Below are 15,959 nucleotides of genomic sequence, written 5' to 3'. Positions count from 1 at the left end.
TTGACATTGATTTTGGCTGTTTTATCCCTTTTTTCATCTGATTGTTTTCTAAATGGTATTCCCAATTCATTCATAATCGGGTTTAGGTCTAGCTTTGTTTAGTCAACGGAAGTTCTTTGAATTTTACGTCAGGACTTTTACTCCTTCTTTGTTTTTACAATTCAAAGAATTTTATTTGTATTGGGGTGCTGTCTTTTTTTAAAGATCTTTTCTCACCTTTTCATGATTTTTGAAGTCAAATTTTGGTCATGAAGTGATTCTGGTCATGCCGAAACAGGAAGTGAAGCGAAAAAGCGAGTGGCTTTGCGGCTCTAATTCTAAAGTAGTGAAAAAACGGTGTTAGAACAAAAATTCGGTTCCCCGCTAGTGGTTTTTTTGCTCACATGAGGCAATTTCACTTTGACTTTTATTGTTTTTCGATCTTTTTTTTCTGGATCCGATTTTTTTTCTAAATGGTTGTCCCATTCAATTCATATTTCAACCGAATATCCATTCCTCGCTAGTTGTTTTTTTGTCAACATGCGGCATTTTGACATTGATTTTCTGTTTTTTATTTTTTGATCTGGTTTTTTTAGAAATGGTTTTCCCAATTCACTCATAGTCGGTTCTAGATCTAGTTTTCTGTTTAGTCAATGAAAATTCTTTGAATTGTACGTCAGGACTTGTTCTGCTTTGTTTTTTATTTAATCTCGATCGATGATTCTTGGGACCTGACTTCTTGCATGACTTTTTCAATTTCAGTGATTTCTACTGCTTTGAAGATCAAAATTTGTGCGACGCCATTTATTCTGCTTTTAGGTCAATTGCGTGACTTACTTTACTAAAAAAAATGACTTCTGAACTCGCTGAACGAACTTTTAATTTTAGGAAAATTTTCTAGGTAAAGATCAATAGTGTGCATTTAAGTAGTGCCAAACGTATATGCCTTAGTTGTTGAGTATTTGATTCTTTAGGTTTTGTTTTCAAATAATAATTTTGAAATTGCTCCATTAGGGTTTTTTTTCCTTATAGAGCTTATGTGTCTCATAAAAATGACAGTCTGAATGTAACCAAAAAGTCTATTAAGGGACTGGTGATCAACCTTTCTATCTTTTTTCTTTAGTTGTTTCAATTCATGGAAGGCCACAAGCGTCTATGGTGGCTCTTTCCCGGCAATCTGCCGGCTATGTTGATGTTGTCGAGTCTTGCCTTGGGCCGTTTCAATGGCGAATCTTAAGACGGGTTACAACTGAGTATGATGCCAGATTAGATATTAATGCTAGTGGACTTTGGGGATATAGATTATGTAAGAACTTTATCGATATGAAAAAGTTCTCAAAGCACTAGCGGCATGTTGAAAGCGGTAGTGGAACCCACACATTTGATTTTTTGAAAAAAACAAGCAAAGAATATTTAATTTTGAGAAATTCAATTTTTCTCCCTGTGTCTTCGCATTCAATAGCTAAGATAGCACAGCAGTTCACGTCAGTTCAAAAATCAGAGCAACTGATTTTGAGCTCGGAAAAAGAATTACAGCTCGGCTAATATTATGCAGCGCCATCCTCTATCCTGGGGTCTTAGACTGAGCGATATTGTTGATGCTTTGACAGTAAGACGACAAAGATCTGTGTTTGATGTCGTTTTGCTTTTTTGTTATATTTGATGTACATCGTTTTCAATATCCTTCGCTATTGTTTTTCTTATTTTTTTTGATAAATTTGAAAATTACAAAATTGTTTATGCAAGAGGAGCTGGGAAGACCTTTGAGCAGTCAATATTGACCCTGTTGGGGAGACGTGCTTCTAATATCAGTTTGTTTTTAAGAAATGAGTCTTGGTCTGAATGTTCGTTTAGAAAACTGTTTTCTATGTAAGTTTTGAAACTTGGGTTTAATTGTTCGCCAACGAAGATTGTAGAAATTATATTAGTCCTTCTCTTCTTTTTTTACTGCCGAAGTTTCGTTTGATCATTTTCTTACAACGCAAAAATTGAATTGTATTGGTGCTGTGTCTTTTCACAATTGAAAGAATTTGAATTGTGATTGGGCGCTGTCTTTTAAGATCTGCTTACACGTTTTCATGATTTTTGAAGTCCAATTAAAATTATGATTTTAGTCACGTCAAAAAAGACAGTAAGGCGAAAAAGCGAATGATGTTGCGGCGTGAAATTTTTACTAGTTTGTATAGTGTCTAGTTTAATGGAAATTCTTTGAATTGTAGATCAGGTCTGCTGCTGTTTTGTTTTTTTAAACGTTTTCACACATTTCTTGTGACTTTGGTCTTTCGAAACGGGATACACAGGTGACACCCAATACTGGCGCTGTTGCGGATGTGAAGGCTTCTGCATTCAAGGTGAAAAAGTCATTTTTGGGAGTTTTTGAGCCTAGATTTGTGCACATGAGTTTTTGAGCTATATGTTGTGATAATGGCAATCCAATGCAAATGGAGGTTCAGCAGGACCACCTGCCTGATAATCGCCCCTCCTTCGTCAGAAGAGAGCCTCAACCGGAGTGGGGGTTTTGCCAGAGGAGCAGCACATGCCAGCAGTGCTGCTCCTAATCTTACTCATTAGAGCTGGCATCGAAACAAACCCAGGCGCCAGATCAACATGCAGCACGTGTCAGAAACCGCTGAATAAAGAGGGATGTATGAGATGCGCGACATGCAGCCAGTAATCGCATTACAAATGCACTCCTTTCCGAGCAGGTCACCAAGGAGTTGGAACTCATGCTCCAAAACCGTCCCATGCAAAGTAGCCAAGCCCCCCACCCTCCCCTACCAAAATTCACCAATGCGCATCCTTCAACTAAATGGCAACGGAATTAGTGGCAAGAAGGAAGAGATCGCTGCCTACCTGCTGAAACATCAAATCAAGGTTGCCGCTCTACAGAAGAAAAAACTAACCATGAAAATCAAATGTCCTGGCTTTGGAAACCAGTACAAAGTAATTCGGCAAGATCGCACTGGAGATAGACCCGGGGGCGGCGTCGCGTTTCTCATCCATGAAAGCGTATAGTACGAAAATGTGACCCTCCAAGCTCAATGCATTGAGGGAACCCTGTAATCACAATAATTGTCATACTTGGAAACAGTCGCATCAAAATCATCAACTTCTATCTGCCGCCTAAAAGAAGCTGTCCAGACAACTACAGTGCATCCCTAGAAAGTTCTCGGCTACGTGAACCGCATCATCATGGGTGACGCCAACGCTCACGAGCCAACATGGCACTCCCTATTTCTGGTGCAAGAGGACAGGATATCGCAATGGAAATTGATGAATCTGCGTTCGGACTATTGAACGAGAACACGCCAACCCGATTGCATTCGAATCAACAGGCAAACTCGCCAGACATCTCCCTAGCGTCGCACTCTCTACTCACATTATGTGATTGGAAAACCGAAATAGGTCTCGGCAATGACCACTTACCAATCATCATCGATGTCCACACAACGAGCAGAATCGACTTCATCGGTGCGCCTAAAAGCACTTTCACGAACATCGCTAAGGCTGACTGGCCTTTTTTCAATGAAGAGATTGAAAAGAAGCTCAGCGACTGCGCTGAGCCCAAAGATGTTTACCACGGAGAAGCGATCTTGAGAAAGGCAATAATCTCCGCGTCTAAACAACACGTGCCCTCTGGAAGACGTAAATCCATTATACCGCAACTTCCAGACAAAGCGCAGAAGTAGATAACAGAAAGAGACCAACTGCGAGCCAGTAACCCCCACGACAGCGAGATTGAAATCCTGAACAATAAAATCCAGAGATCCATCAGGAAATGCAAAGAATCGAAATGGCGCGAGTTTATTGAAACCTTTGACCACAAAACGGACTCAGCCAAACTCCGGAGAACCATCAAGAATCTCGACAACAAGTCAACGAAAAGGAAAGGTAATGATCCCATCAAGTTTTGCTTCTCACAAAGAAAGAAAACGATCACTGATCACAGAGTCATGACCGATTTGTTCAACAAGCAGTTCACCACCCCAAAGCCATACACGGCCGACAAAAATTTCTTCCTCACCGTCCGGAACTTTAAAAAACGATCACTCGACGACGCGCCTACCATCAATATTGATGAAGTTAATTTCGCCATACGCAAAGCTAAAAATTCGAAGGCCGACGGACCTGATGGGATAAAAATGATTCACCTAAAGCACCTCGGTCCCATAGCCCTCCAATATCTAACCCATGTGTTTAATCTATCTCTATAATCTAGCACTCCCGTCCATATGGAAACAATCCACAGTCATCCCGCTCTTCAAACCAGGAAAAAGTGTTAGCGACAGCAAGCCATACAAACAATCTCTCTCCTGTGCCCCGCTTCAAAGATCCTTGAAAAATGCATACTTCATATTCTACAACACCATCTGAAATGTGCCCCACATCAACACGGTTTCAGGTCATGACACTCGACTGTAACTGCCCTCAAAGAGTTAGTAATTGCAATTGCAAACGGTTTCAATCGAAGGCAACCTACTGACCGCACCCTCCTAGTCGCTCTAGATCGGTCCAAAGCCTTCGACACCGTGTCGCACAACACTCTGCTAACGCTACTGAACTCAAGCCTGCCAGGAGCGCTGGCTGAGCACATATGCATCATAGACAAGCTCGAACTCTTTTCAGAGGACTCGCTCTCGAAAACCGAATCGTTTGATTCGGAGTGCCTCAAGGCTCAGTGCTTGGACCAACTTTGTTCAATTGCTACGTCAGCGACGCTCCCACTCCCCCATTGAACATCAAATTGGTTTCCTACGCTGACGACTTTACAGTCTACGCACAAAGCAACAATATCGAATCCATATCCAATGACATCAATTTACTTAGAGTCGCTCTCTACATTCCTCCAGCAACGAGACCTGGAAGTATCTCTAGGAAAATGCTCAACAACTCTTTTCTCGCCTTGGAACAAAGACTTCAAACAGAAACCATCAATCAAGATCAACAACACAACACTTGTAGTAATGAAAAATCCAAAGATCCTCGGCGTAACCTTCGACAATGGATTAAACTGGGGCGCGCATATCTCTGATGCCAGCAGCAAAGCACGGAATCGTTTTAACATTCTCAAAGCACTGAGCGGAACTAACTGGGGACTGCATAAAGAGACAATCGTAAACAGCTATAAAGCTTTTGTCAGGCCAGTCCTAAATTATGCATGCCCTGTATGGGATCCATTTGCTGCGGACACTCACATCGAGAAATTGGGTCCAAAACATTGGGTTCAAAGGGTCCAAAACTTTGCCCTACGAGTCGCCACTGGCGGCGTAAATATGACAGCAATCCAACATCTACATGATGAATGTCAGGTCCTGTCAGTCCGCAGACATACTCGCATGCGATGAGTACAGCAATAACTCATGCGTAAACATTAAAGAGCCGTTACAAACGATACATAGAGGCCCTTCGCGAACCAGACTCAGATGACGAAATATCATCGAAAACCCGCTATCATGAGATGCTGAAACAAATCCATACAAGTGAAGTCAAGGACTACCTTGACGAACGCGAACCAAACAAAGTGCTAGATGAAAAACCAACTGAGATATGTACCAAAGAGATCCTGCTCCCTAGACGCACCAGGCGTACCGTTGCGCAACTGCGAATTAGCTACTCACTCTATCTCAACTCGTACTCAAAACGAATTGGCACAGTCGACTACGACTGCTACCCAAATTGTAATATCGAACCCCATACAACACATCTGTAAGCAAAAGGAGACAACGCTGGCACCACTATCCCTCTTGGAAGCCCCAATCGAAGCTGCGAACTTCTCGAATTAACCGACTCCAAAGAGGACACTCTCTGACCGAAGGCAACAACAAAACAGGAGAGAAAGAAATGGTTTTGACAATTTTGAGATGACGATTTTTGTTGAATTTTTAATAAAATTTCGAGTTTTTGACCAATTTTGTCAATTTTCCCCCCAACCGCCCCTCAATTAAACAAAAAGTAGCCTTCCTATGCCGAAGCTAGCTACTGATAAAGCCAACAGTTTGCAGTCGTTTGTGGGGAATCAGCGGACGTTAGTAGGTAATGCTTATTTTTTTGATGATATAGGACTTGGAATATTATATTTTTGACGTTTTCGTCGATAATATTTGACATAAATGGTGTTGTTAACTGCTCTACAGCAGAGTCTGGAATTTGAATTCTTCCTTTTGATAATTTTTGTTATGCAATTTTCCGTCCGATCAATTAATTTTTTGAATGGTTATTTCACGCTTGATGTAAATTGAAATCTACATTTCTACCATCAAACATTTTAGTGCAGTTCAAAGACGGTAGTTGATCTGTCTGTTTTTTAGTTGCGCTCTATCAAATTTTCTGAGCAATGATTTGGGTCCTGTGAGTCTGCAATTTTTCACTTGATCATTTTTCTTTAGACCGATTTGTCTTTCGTCCTTATAAGCGTGATTAGCCAATGACGCCTAATGCTTTAACTCAGTGTGCAGCCTTACTAGTATCTAACTTTTTTACTAGTGCTGGAATATAATTCTCAGAAGACTACGGAAAAATTCGTTTTTTATAATTTCTAGTCTCAATTTTTTTTGCTCTAATTCTAAGATTAAACGTTTTTTGTTTATTTTCGACGCAATAACGGAAAAAAAATAAGTAGTTGATGTGTTTTCTTAGAAAAGCATGTCCGTGCTTGAAATCGCCAATAATTTCCTATCCGCAACAGTTATTTTTTGAACTGTCAATTTGGAAAAGTTTGCAAAATAAACGAAGAAACTCGTTAAGTGGACTTCCCAAAAATTTAAGAAAATGTGAATAAGTTTGAAAACATGCACGACATAAAAACCTAAACGAAATGTTCACAATTTCATGCAATAGAGTTCCCCAAACTTGATGCTGGAGCTTATCTTTAAAAGTGCTTTTTGTCAGCTGCCAAGAGTACTTTTCGCCGAAGCTGTTGAATAGATTCAAAAACTTAGAAGCTACAATTCGAAGCTATGTTTAGCGATATATCTGTTATTTTTGTTGAGTTTCTTAATAGGTTCTTCCAACGGAATGAGCGAGGAAAGGTACGAGCAGTTTGTGTTGTCAGTCCTCAATGTGAACATTTCCAAGAACCACAAAGACCGCCAAGTGGTCGAGTGGATCGAGAGTCAGTTGAATGACTTCCTGGCTGATGACGCAATCACTTATAAAAGGTACTTTTATTGTTTAATATTCAACTAATTCTGTCGTCTAACAGCGCATTCTCGATAGATGACGTGTTTTTAAATGCTTGAGTAGGCATAAAAACCTTACGAATTTTTCATCATATGTGTAGCCCTATATAGACCAACTGTATAGCGTTAGAATGCGTCATTTTTTATGGTTTTAAATTTTTCAGTGGCATATTAGTATCCGATTGTTTTGAGGTTTAAAGGAAATGTTTCACCTAAATCCGCTTGGCTTTGCGTTTTTCGTCAATAGCGCTTGAGTAATCTTGACACAAAGTGCCTTTTGTTCCTTTTAAATTTAGTTAATCCAATTGTGAGGCATGTTGTGGCAGTGTACATGTATATAGACTGAAGGGCCGATTTGTTTTCCTACACCAAAGTAAATGCTTTGACTAAGAATTTTCCTGTTTTTGGCGTACTATATGTTCTTTTAATGGTAAACAATACAAATGAACTTTTTTTGGTTTCAAGTCAGGCTGATTGGCTTGAGGTTTTAAAATGGCGTTGCGTACAATGATTTCAGAGACTTTGGTTTATGCTCTAGAGCAAAGTTTACTAGTAGTAATACGCTGTATTAAACTTTAACTGAAGGAGGTCAATTACGATAGAGAAAATTGATTCAGTAGATTTTCATCGTTTTCACTGACCAAAAATTGAATCTCTTCACTTAAGTGTTGTTCAGATATTGAGTGTTTTACATGAGGTGTTTGCATTATTTTCGATTTTTTTAAGAATTAGGCGGGCAGATTGCTCTTATCATGTATGCGCTTTTGCTGCCGTTTTATGTTGGTATTATTGCTCGTGCATACGCCCTTTGTTGGCTGGTGACGTTAGTCATAACATTTGCGTGAACGACTGTATCAAATTTTTATTCGTGACTAAAAGCAGTCAGGTAGGCAAGGCAGCCCGTGTTTTGTGCAAGTGTGAAGTTGGGGTTAGGGGGGGGGGGGGGTTGAATGATTGGGGTGATAATAGTGAAATGAGCGATAATATTTTGAATATTGAGACATCCTGTTGCTTTGATGTAATTCCCCCAGCTAGCTAACTGAGCAGGTACCTACTAGCACTACTGCTCTTACTATAACTACTAACTACTACTAGTATTGCCTAGTCTCTCTGCCTGCTTGCCACTGACTGACTACAAACTAACACACGCAAACACGCACTCCTCATCTACTCTTTACCTGCATTCCTTTTCCCCCCTCTATCGCCCCTTTTCTACCCCTAATAGAACTATGCAATTCAAACTGATATACATGCTTATATATACACATACACAGACGCGCAAAGTATTTTGTTGTTTGTTATCTCGCTACAACTACTATTTCTACCTAGTTTGCTTATTTTGATCGCATGTTTTCAAAGTTGAAAAAGTGAAATAATTTTTTAACAGATAGGCGGCTGTGTTTTATCTGAATGAGCTCCCTTTCAGAATGGAAATGAGGGATATTAAAAGGATGAAAGTGGAAATTGTAATGTCAGAGCAACTAAGAAAAATTTTTGTTCGCAATAAAGAGAGCAGAGAAAAAGTTAGATGGAATTCTTTGCTGTGGCAACATGTTTGTAGGTGTATCAACCTCCCAAAAGATCATTAGATAATTAGATTGTAAAAATTGCGGAAAGAAAAATATCTTGAATACTTGCTTCATGTATGCGTTTCTTAGTATTCAGTGATTCAGTAGTATACAGCTTAAATAGGTCAGAAGGCAGGAAGGAATTTTTCATCTTCTTGCGGCATCTATTTCGGCTTCTTCGAATAGTGGGAAATTTATTTAATATTGAACAAATAATAGGAATTTTTCTTGATTCGATTAATATGCGCAACTGGCCGATTTTCGATAATGTGTGTTGTAATGGAAGGCATTTTTGAACTGAAAATGCTGCTTAATTTTTTCATAAATTGTTCTTGCCTCTAGCGCCTCATGTGCAATTTTCCAATGTCTTCTTAAATTATTATATGCCCATGTGGAAGCTATTTTAAGCTTCAGTAGTTTTTGTCTGCTCTATAATTTTCGAGCGTTCGGTGTTCAACTGTTTTCACGGGCTCTTCGTGTGTTGTATTGGCAAAGGGGTGTCGGATCGCGGACGCTGCGAATCTGAGAATGGGAGTTTCCACGCGGAGCATTAATATATATTTGTAGAAATTGATATTTTTGAAGTCAAAGTTTAAAAAATATTGTAATTCAATTCACGGAAAAGTAATATTGCTCTATGTTATTGAAAAAATTGAAAAACTCATTATGAACCATCACAACAATATATCGCCAGATTCTGTATCGAGTCATCTTAGCAATGCAGCTATTAGAGTGGATAGTTTTGGTATTTCAGGTTTGAAGAGATGACATCTTACCATCGTATGCTAGTGCACAGGGTGGCACAGTACTATCGGCTGCATCACCACGTCGATCAAAGTGGCAAGTGTGTGGTGGTCTCCAAGCAGCACAGCCACCATAATAACTCAAATCCTCCTCCCCACCTTGTTGGAGGAGGCAGTGGTGACCTCTCGGCAGCGGATTCCAAAAACAACAGCTCAGCCGCTTCCCAGCAGCTGTCGTAAGTACACGGATAATTCATAAAGGAAAAGTTATTTTAGACCCAGTAAAATTCATTGGATTCCTTTTTTCAGAAATAAAAAAAAAGTTGAAAAAGCTAACAAAGCTCTGGCCCCAAGGTTTTCAACGCAAACTTTGTGACTGGTTACTATTCTGATAGTGGCCCTCATCTTCTCAGCACGCTATTGTAGCGGGCTTACTTTTTTTACAATTCAAAGAATTTGAATTGTATTGGTGCGCTCCTTTTTTTACGACTCGAAGAGTATTGATGGAGCGTGTTTTTTAATCGGCAATTTTGTTCGAGTGTATCTAAAACAGGAAGTGAAATGCGTGAAAACCGAGTGTTTAGGTCAAATTGCTAAAGAGCAGAGAGAAGACAGCGGTTTTCTGTTCATATTCTTTTGAGAGAGAGAGCAAGAAAAGTAGTTATGAAAAAATTTTTGCTAAGTGAGAGAAAATTTTTGACCACGTGCGGCTTTTCTAAAGGCGTTTTTTGTTTTAACTCCCCGCATTTTCAGTCAAAGGCTTTTCTTTCAATTATCTGAAATAATAATAGTGCGTTTAGAAGTTTTTTGATCATCTGAAGCAAATGGTAGATTTTTAGATGCAATTTCAATCTGTGCATCAATAGTGCTTTGTTTAGATCTAAAACCAAACTGTTTTCCATAAAGCAGTTGCTCTTTTTCGAACGAACTATAAATTCTGTTATACATTAATTGTTCTATAAATTTTAATCCATAATGTAAGTAATGACCTTGGAGGATAGTTACTTTCATCAAGTTTTGATCCTTCTTTGTGAAATAATTTTGCATTAGCTTCCTGTGAAAGCTCAGGAACGTTTAATGACTTATTTACAACTGTCTGAAGTCGTTTTCTTGAAAGTGTTTTTTAATAGCCGCCCTCATCTTAGTCGGCTATTATGGCGCTCCTATTTTTTACAATTCAAAGAATTTGAATTGTATTGGGGCGCTGTCTTTTTACGACTCGAAGAGGAGTATTGGAGAAGTCCTTTTTTTAATCATTTTTATTGGAGTGAATTTTGAAGCGGGAAATGAAAAGTTTGGAGTGATTTTGTTGGTGAAAAAATCAAGAGTGGGGCGAAAAGAGAGTGGTTTTTTTGTTCATATCGCCGTTTTCTAGAGAGCGAGAAATTGAGGTGTGAAAAAAAATTCTGTAAGCGAGCGAAATTTTTTGTTCACGTGCGGCATTTTGAAGCAGTTTTTTTTATAGTTTTTTTGGTAAAGAGGTTTGGTAATGATTTTCTTTTAAATTTAGGCTGGTGTTGTTAGTGATTTGAAGGTTTCTGGAAATTTATTTGAATTTTATGCTAATTCGGTGGTTTCTCCTGTATTTTGATGATTTTTGGACTAATTTTGCGAATTTTTGACTGTTTTGTTTTACTGCCTCAAATGGGCACTGAAAAGAGCCCTGTTACTTGAGCAATTTTTAGTTTACAAGTGGCTGCAGTTTTGTTGATATAAAGCTTTTTTTGTTGAAAAATATGAGGAAAAATGGCGAAAATTGGAACTACTTTTCTTAATTTTTTCCAGTTTTTCGTTTTTTTCTTGACTTTTGACAAGTTTCTTAGCCTATTTTGGCTTGCCTATTGTTGTGCGAGTATTTGGATACCCTATTGGCTGGAAAGAATTTTTCTTTGAATTTAGGTGCTTTTGTAATATTAAAATTTTCCAGTTTTTTAGTCAAAGTTGTTTGTAAGAGCTTATTTTTTTCATGTTTTGGCTTAGAGTATTTTTAAAATTTCTCATGAGTGGTTTTAGTTGGTACTAGATGTGTTGACAAAGTAATTTTGGCAGATATAGTTAATTCGGGATCTCAAGTTATGACAAAATTTGATCAGATTTTTTTAATCATATTTTAATAGATTTGATTTTTTACTTTTTTGTATTACGGTTTCGTTTTAAGATAATCCTAAATTAGTGGAGGCACGTTTTGTCTGATGAGTAGTTGGATGCCATTTAAGTGGATTTTCACTTCGAGTCGTTTAGGAATTCTTCCGGCTATGTTTTTTTTTAAGATCTGTTCACACATTTTCATGATTTTTGAAGTCAAATTGGAGTTGTGATTTTGGTCAAGCCGAAACAGGAAATGGAGCGAAAAAGTGAGGGGTTTTGGGACGTGAAATTTTTTCACTCTAATTTTAAAGTAGAGTGAGAAAACGGTGTTCGAACAAATATTCGGTTTCTCGCTAGTGGCTTCTTGTTCACAAGCGGCAGTTTCACTTTGATTTTTACAGTTTTTTCATTCAAGCTCATTTTAGGACTAGTTTTTTGTTTGAATTTAATTTTCATTTCTCACCAGTGGTTTTTTTTGTTCACATGCCGGCATTTTGACCTTCATTTTGTTTTTTTTCTTCTTTTTTTATCTGATTTTTTTAAAATGGTTTTCTCAATTCACTCATAGTCCATTCTAGGTCTAGTTTTTCTGTTCAATGAAAATTTTATGAATTGTACGTCAGGACTTGTCCTGCTATGTTTTTTTTACTTCATCGAACTTTTTTTTCGCTTTACCCTTTTTGCCGGTCTTTCGACATTTTGCGTGAAGTCTTTTTGACTTCTCTAGGCTAGTTTCACTCTTCTGTCATTCTGCTCAAAGTCCTTTTAAACAGCAGCTACTAGGTTTTTTTGATGGTTAGAGTGTCAGAAACGTAGCTGTTGTCTGAAGAAAAACTCTTTGAAGGCTAATGATGGTATCTCATTTTCCAGAACAGCACTTTTGTTTTCATTAAGAGGAAAATGCAACGGTAAAACTCTGTCAAGAAATTATCATGTCGAAATTCTTTGTTCATATCATCGTGTCCTCTACCAGTTACCCATTTTATAAGCACAGTTTAGTGATCTGTGAAATTTTGGTTTTCTAGAACTCTGATATCTAGTATTAATTTTTGTGGAAAATAATGCATGTAGATGCAATGTCCGTTAAACTGATTGGCGTATATAGTAAAGGCGGCTCGTTAATGTGCGTTCGCACATGATGTTCCGACCCGAGCTCATCTACATTTTTGACTTAATTGTCAACCAAATGAAGAAATAACAAAAACAGATGATTGAGTTTGAAACAATCGCGTTACACAACCTATCTACTAATTGAATTACATAATGCCACGCCTTATTACAGCACCAATGAGATCTGACCTTAAAGTGACTACGAGACAAAAAAACCAACCAAAAAAATTAGCAAAAACCAAAATTTCACGGCAAAAACTGAATATCTAAATTTAAAAGCACATAGTAATAACGTCAAAATGCAGTCAGACAAAACCTTAACTACTCAAGCTTAATTTCTCCTAACTATACAGCGGATAAAAAGTTTTCTTAATGAGACTATGTTACAAGTCAACAAAGAGAACGATCAATGAGGCGAAATTCAAAATTAATCAACATTTTTAACCCAAGAAATTTCAAAAGTCTTATAAATCATCAGTTTTTAACTAAATAATCCTTGATAAATTACTAAAAAGTTAATACAAAACCAAAAGGCCTTGTCATTGGGTAGTTTAAGACTTAGAAACGAACTACAGAAAAACTTTAAAAAATTAGAAACGATTTGCGAAAACACAAACTATTGCTACCATTAAAATCATTAGCTATTATCTGAATATTATGTATTTTTAATTCACTTCTTATTGCTACTAATTCAGCTGAAGGAATTATACTGAGAGATTAAATAAGTTTATTTGGGCCACATTTGTAAACCATTGGGATCTGTTACTACGCGATTGTTCTGAAAGAAGAGAAAAAGAAGCGCAAAAAATGACCACTCAAAAAACGTTTATTGTCCATCAAACAAAGCATCGGTGACAAATAGTATCAGTAGATGTGTTATTTTTTGGAATACAAGAAATTGGATGTGACCTCTCATTGATGGAAATAAGTTAAAATTTGACGAAAAGAACAACAAAAACTGAACAGGTTTGAAAATGTATATCATAAACTTTAAGACTAAAGGCTATAAACTGACTAACTGATTCGGGTAACATCATTAATTCAATCCTCAAGTACAAGCTTAAGAGACTTGTCAGCAATTTACGGCTACCTAAAGAACAAAAACAGCAATTTCAAGAACAAAATTGAGCGAAAAAAGTGTCGAAAGCATCAAAAAATATTTTCACTAAGCTTTTCTATGTTCAGTTAATTTATCAACAGCAATGGGATTCCTCTTATCAATATAGTTTCAAAAAATCAAATAAGAACAAATACATTAGAACCACGAAATTTTTGAGGAAATTCGTAAAATCATCGCCATCAATTTCATTAGCTTTCAACGGAATCCACTAAATACGCTAAATTATGCCTTCATGGGACAACAAGTTTGTTTGCCAATCATATTTGGTCATTAACATCTTACAACAAGTTATTGTAGATGGAAACAACAACAAAGACAGGCAACAACCAGAAAAGCGCCAGAAGAAAGTGTCGAAGCAATTTAAATCATAAGTTCTTCTCTGAAAACTTTATATATGATCCGTTGAACAACTTCCCTAAACTAATGGGAACCATCAGTATTAGGATAATGTGATAAGATTTCAAAAGGATCCAAAAATAAGAAAAAGTACCCAAACATTTTTAAAAAATATGAAAACTAGTGGCATTGAAGTTTTAAAACTAATTGGTAGAAGATAAAACTGCTAATCAGTTTATTTTTGGCTGCAATAGAATTAAAAAATTATCTCGAAAGTACTTAGACTGACTAACCGTCCACAAAAAAAGTTTAGGATCGGTTAATCTTCAAAAAAACTTTCGAAAAACTTTTTTTAAGTCTTAACAGCCATTAAACTCTTTTAACGTTTAGCCATTAAACTCTATTTAAGTCTTAACAGCCATTAAAGCTTTTAACGGAGGCCAATAACTACGCTCAGAAATAACACGATGGCAGGAAAAAAATGTTTGTCATGCATAGATAATCAATAGGAGATCACAATAAGTCTTAAGACTATGAAAACAACAACATAAACAGGCGAAAACCAAAATTCAGTAGAAAAGTGCGAGAAAATTTTGAAGCCATTTAAACCATTAGTTTTTCTCTGAAAACTTTCTGTGATCCACTGAACGTCTTGTTTAAGCAAATGGGAGCTGTCATTTTTAGGATAATTTGATAAGATTTCAAAAGTAACCAATAATACGGAAATATCCAAAAAAAGAAATCTTGTGTCATTGAAGTCATATTACTAAAAATTTGAAGATAAAACCGCCAACTAGATCAAATTTGGTTACAGTAGGACGAAAGAGGGTGCTGTCATCACAGAGACTGACTTACAGTTCTCGATAATAAGTTTAGGATTGGTTAATGTTCGACAGCCATTAGCTGTCAACTCAAAGCACTAGATATGCTCACTTAAATCTCAATACGGAACATATTTCATTGTTAGTTAATGCGTCCATGCTATAGGACTCCAAAAATTTAGTAAAACCTCAAAAAGAAATTCAAAATTTCATTTAAAATTACGAAAACTCAGAGTCGAATTTAAAAAAAACATGAGCAATTCCTTGAAAACGATTTTATTTGTTCATTGGGCTTCATTTGACTGTAGGGGAGGTTTCTCATTAACGGAACCTCGATAAGAAAGGCGACTTGTCTCTAGGTGACTTAAAAAAGCAAAAAAATTAGAAAATTTTTATAAAAAAAAGAGCTCTCAGATGGATTTCGAATTTTTTTGACATTGAAGCTCCCTATGAGACCAGAACTAGTCTTTTTTATCGCCTTTAGTTTATTAGGAACACGAAATTGGTTCTTTTTTGGGCAAGAAATTTATGTTGGAAATACTATTTTTATCGAAAATTTCTTAATTTGAAGAAAAATCACACTAAAAGTGAACAAATATCCCGTGTTCACACAAAACTTCCAATCCTCGATAACTCCTCGAAAAAATTGAAAATCAAAAAAATCTTTTGAATTTTGAATTCTACGCTGGACCAGCTTTTTAATGATACCACCCACATTTCTCTGCGATGAATGTATCGATCGGCCAAAATTGACTGAACAAAAAAAACGCATTTGAGTCTATAGTTCCCCCCCCCCACCACAAGTGGGGTCGGAACAACTAGCAAAGTCGTTCACAGAAACTGCGCTCGACATTTGCCCATTAGTAATATAACTTTCCCTCTCTTGTTTCTGACAATAAATTGTGTAATAACGGTTTAGCTGAGTTACGTGAGGGTAGTACGTTACACTGAAGTTAAGCAGTTACTACGTAACTATGTCTCCTTCATCGACACCTAAGGATTGTGTAACATTAAGG

The 15,959-nt window shown here is 37.1% G+C and overlaps 2 protein-coding genes across 4 annotated transcripts in view; one reads left to right on the top strand and one right to left on the bottom strand.

Moving 5' to 3' along the window:
* The window catches only part of LOC142337648 (uncharacterized), a 422,288-nt gene that overhangs the window by 81,920 nt on the left and 324,409 nt on the right, over window positions 1-15,959 (bottom strand). The gene's annotated exons all lie outside the window — the stretch shown is intronic.
* The window catches only part of LOC142337518 (uncharacterized), a 68,718-nt gene that overhangs the window by 6,488 nt on the left and 46,271 nt on the right, over window positions 1-15,959 (top strand). Inside the window, exons 4-5 of the mRNA XM_075386842.1 lie at window positions 6,980-7,136; window positions 9,480-9,704. Coding sequence (XP_075242957.1) covers window positions 6,980-7,136; window positions 9,480-9,704 — 382 coding nt within the window. The remainder of the gene's footprint in view (window positions 1-6,979; window positions 7,137-9,479; window positions 9,705-15,959) is intronic.

This window comes from Convolutriloba macropyga, chromosome 1, assembly GCF_964194025.1.
Source record: "Convolutriloba macropyga chromosome 1, txConMacr16.3, whole genome shotgun sequence".
In the NCBI taxonomy this organism is placed as follows: domain Eukaryota; kingdom Metazoa; phylum Xenacoelomorpha; order Acoela; family Convolutidae; genus Convolutriloba; species Convolutriloba macropyga.
Note: the sequence above shows the minus strand (reverse complement) of the source record. Positions and strands in the feature narration are given on the sequence as shown.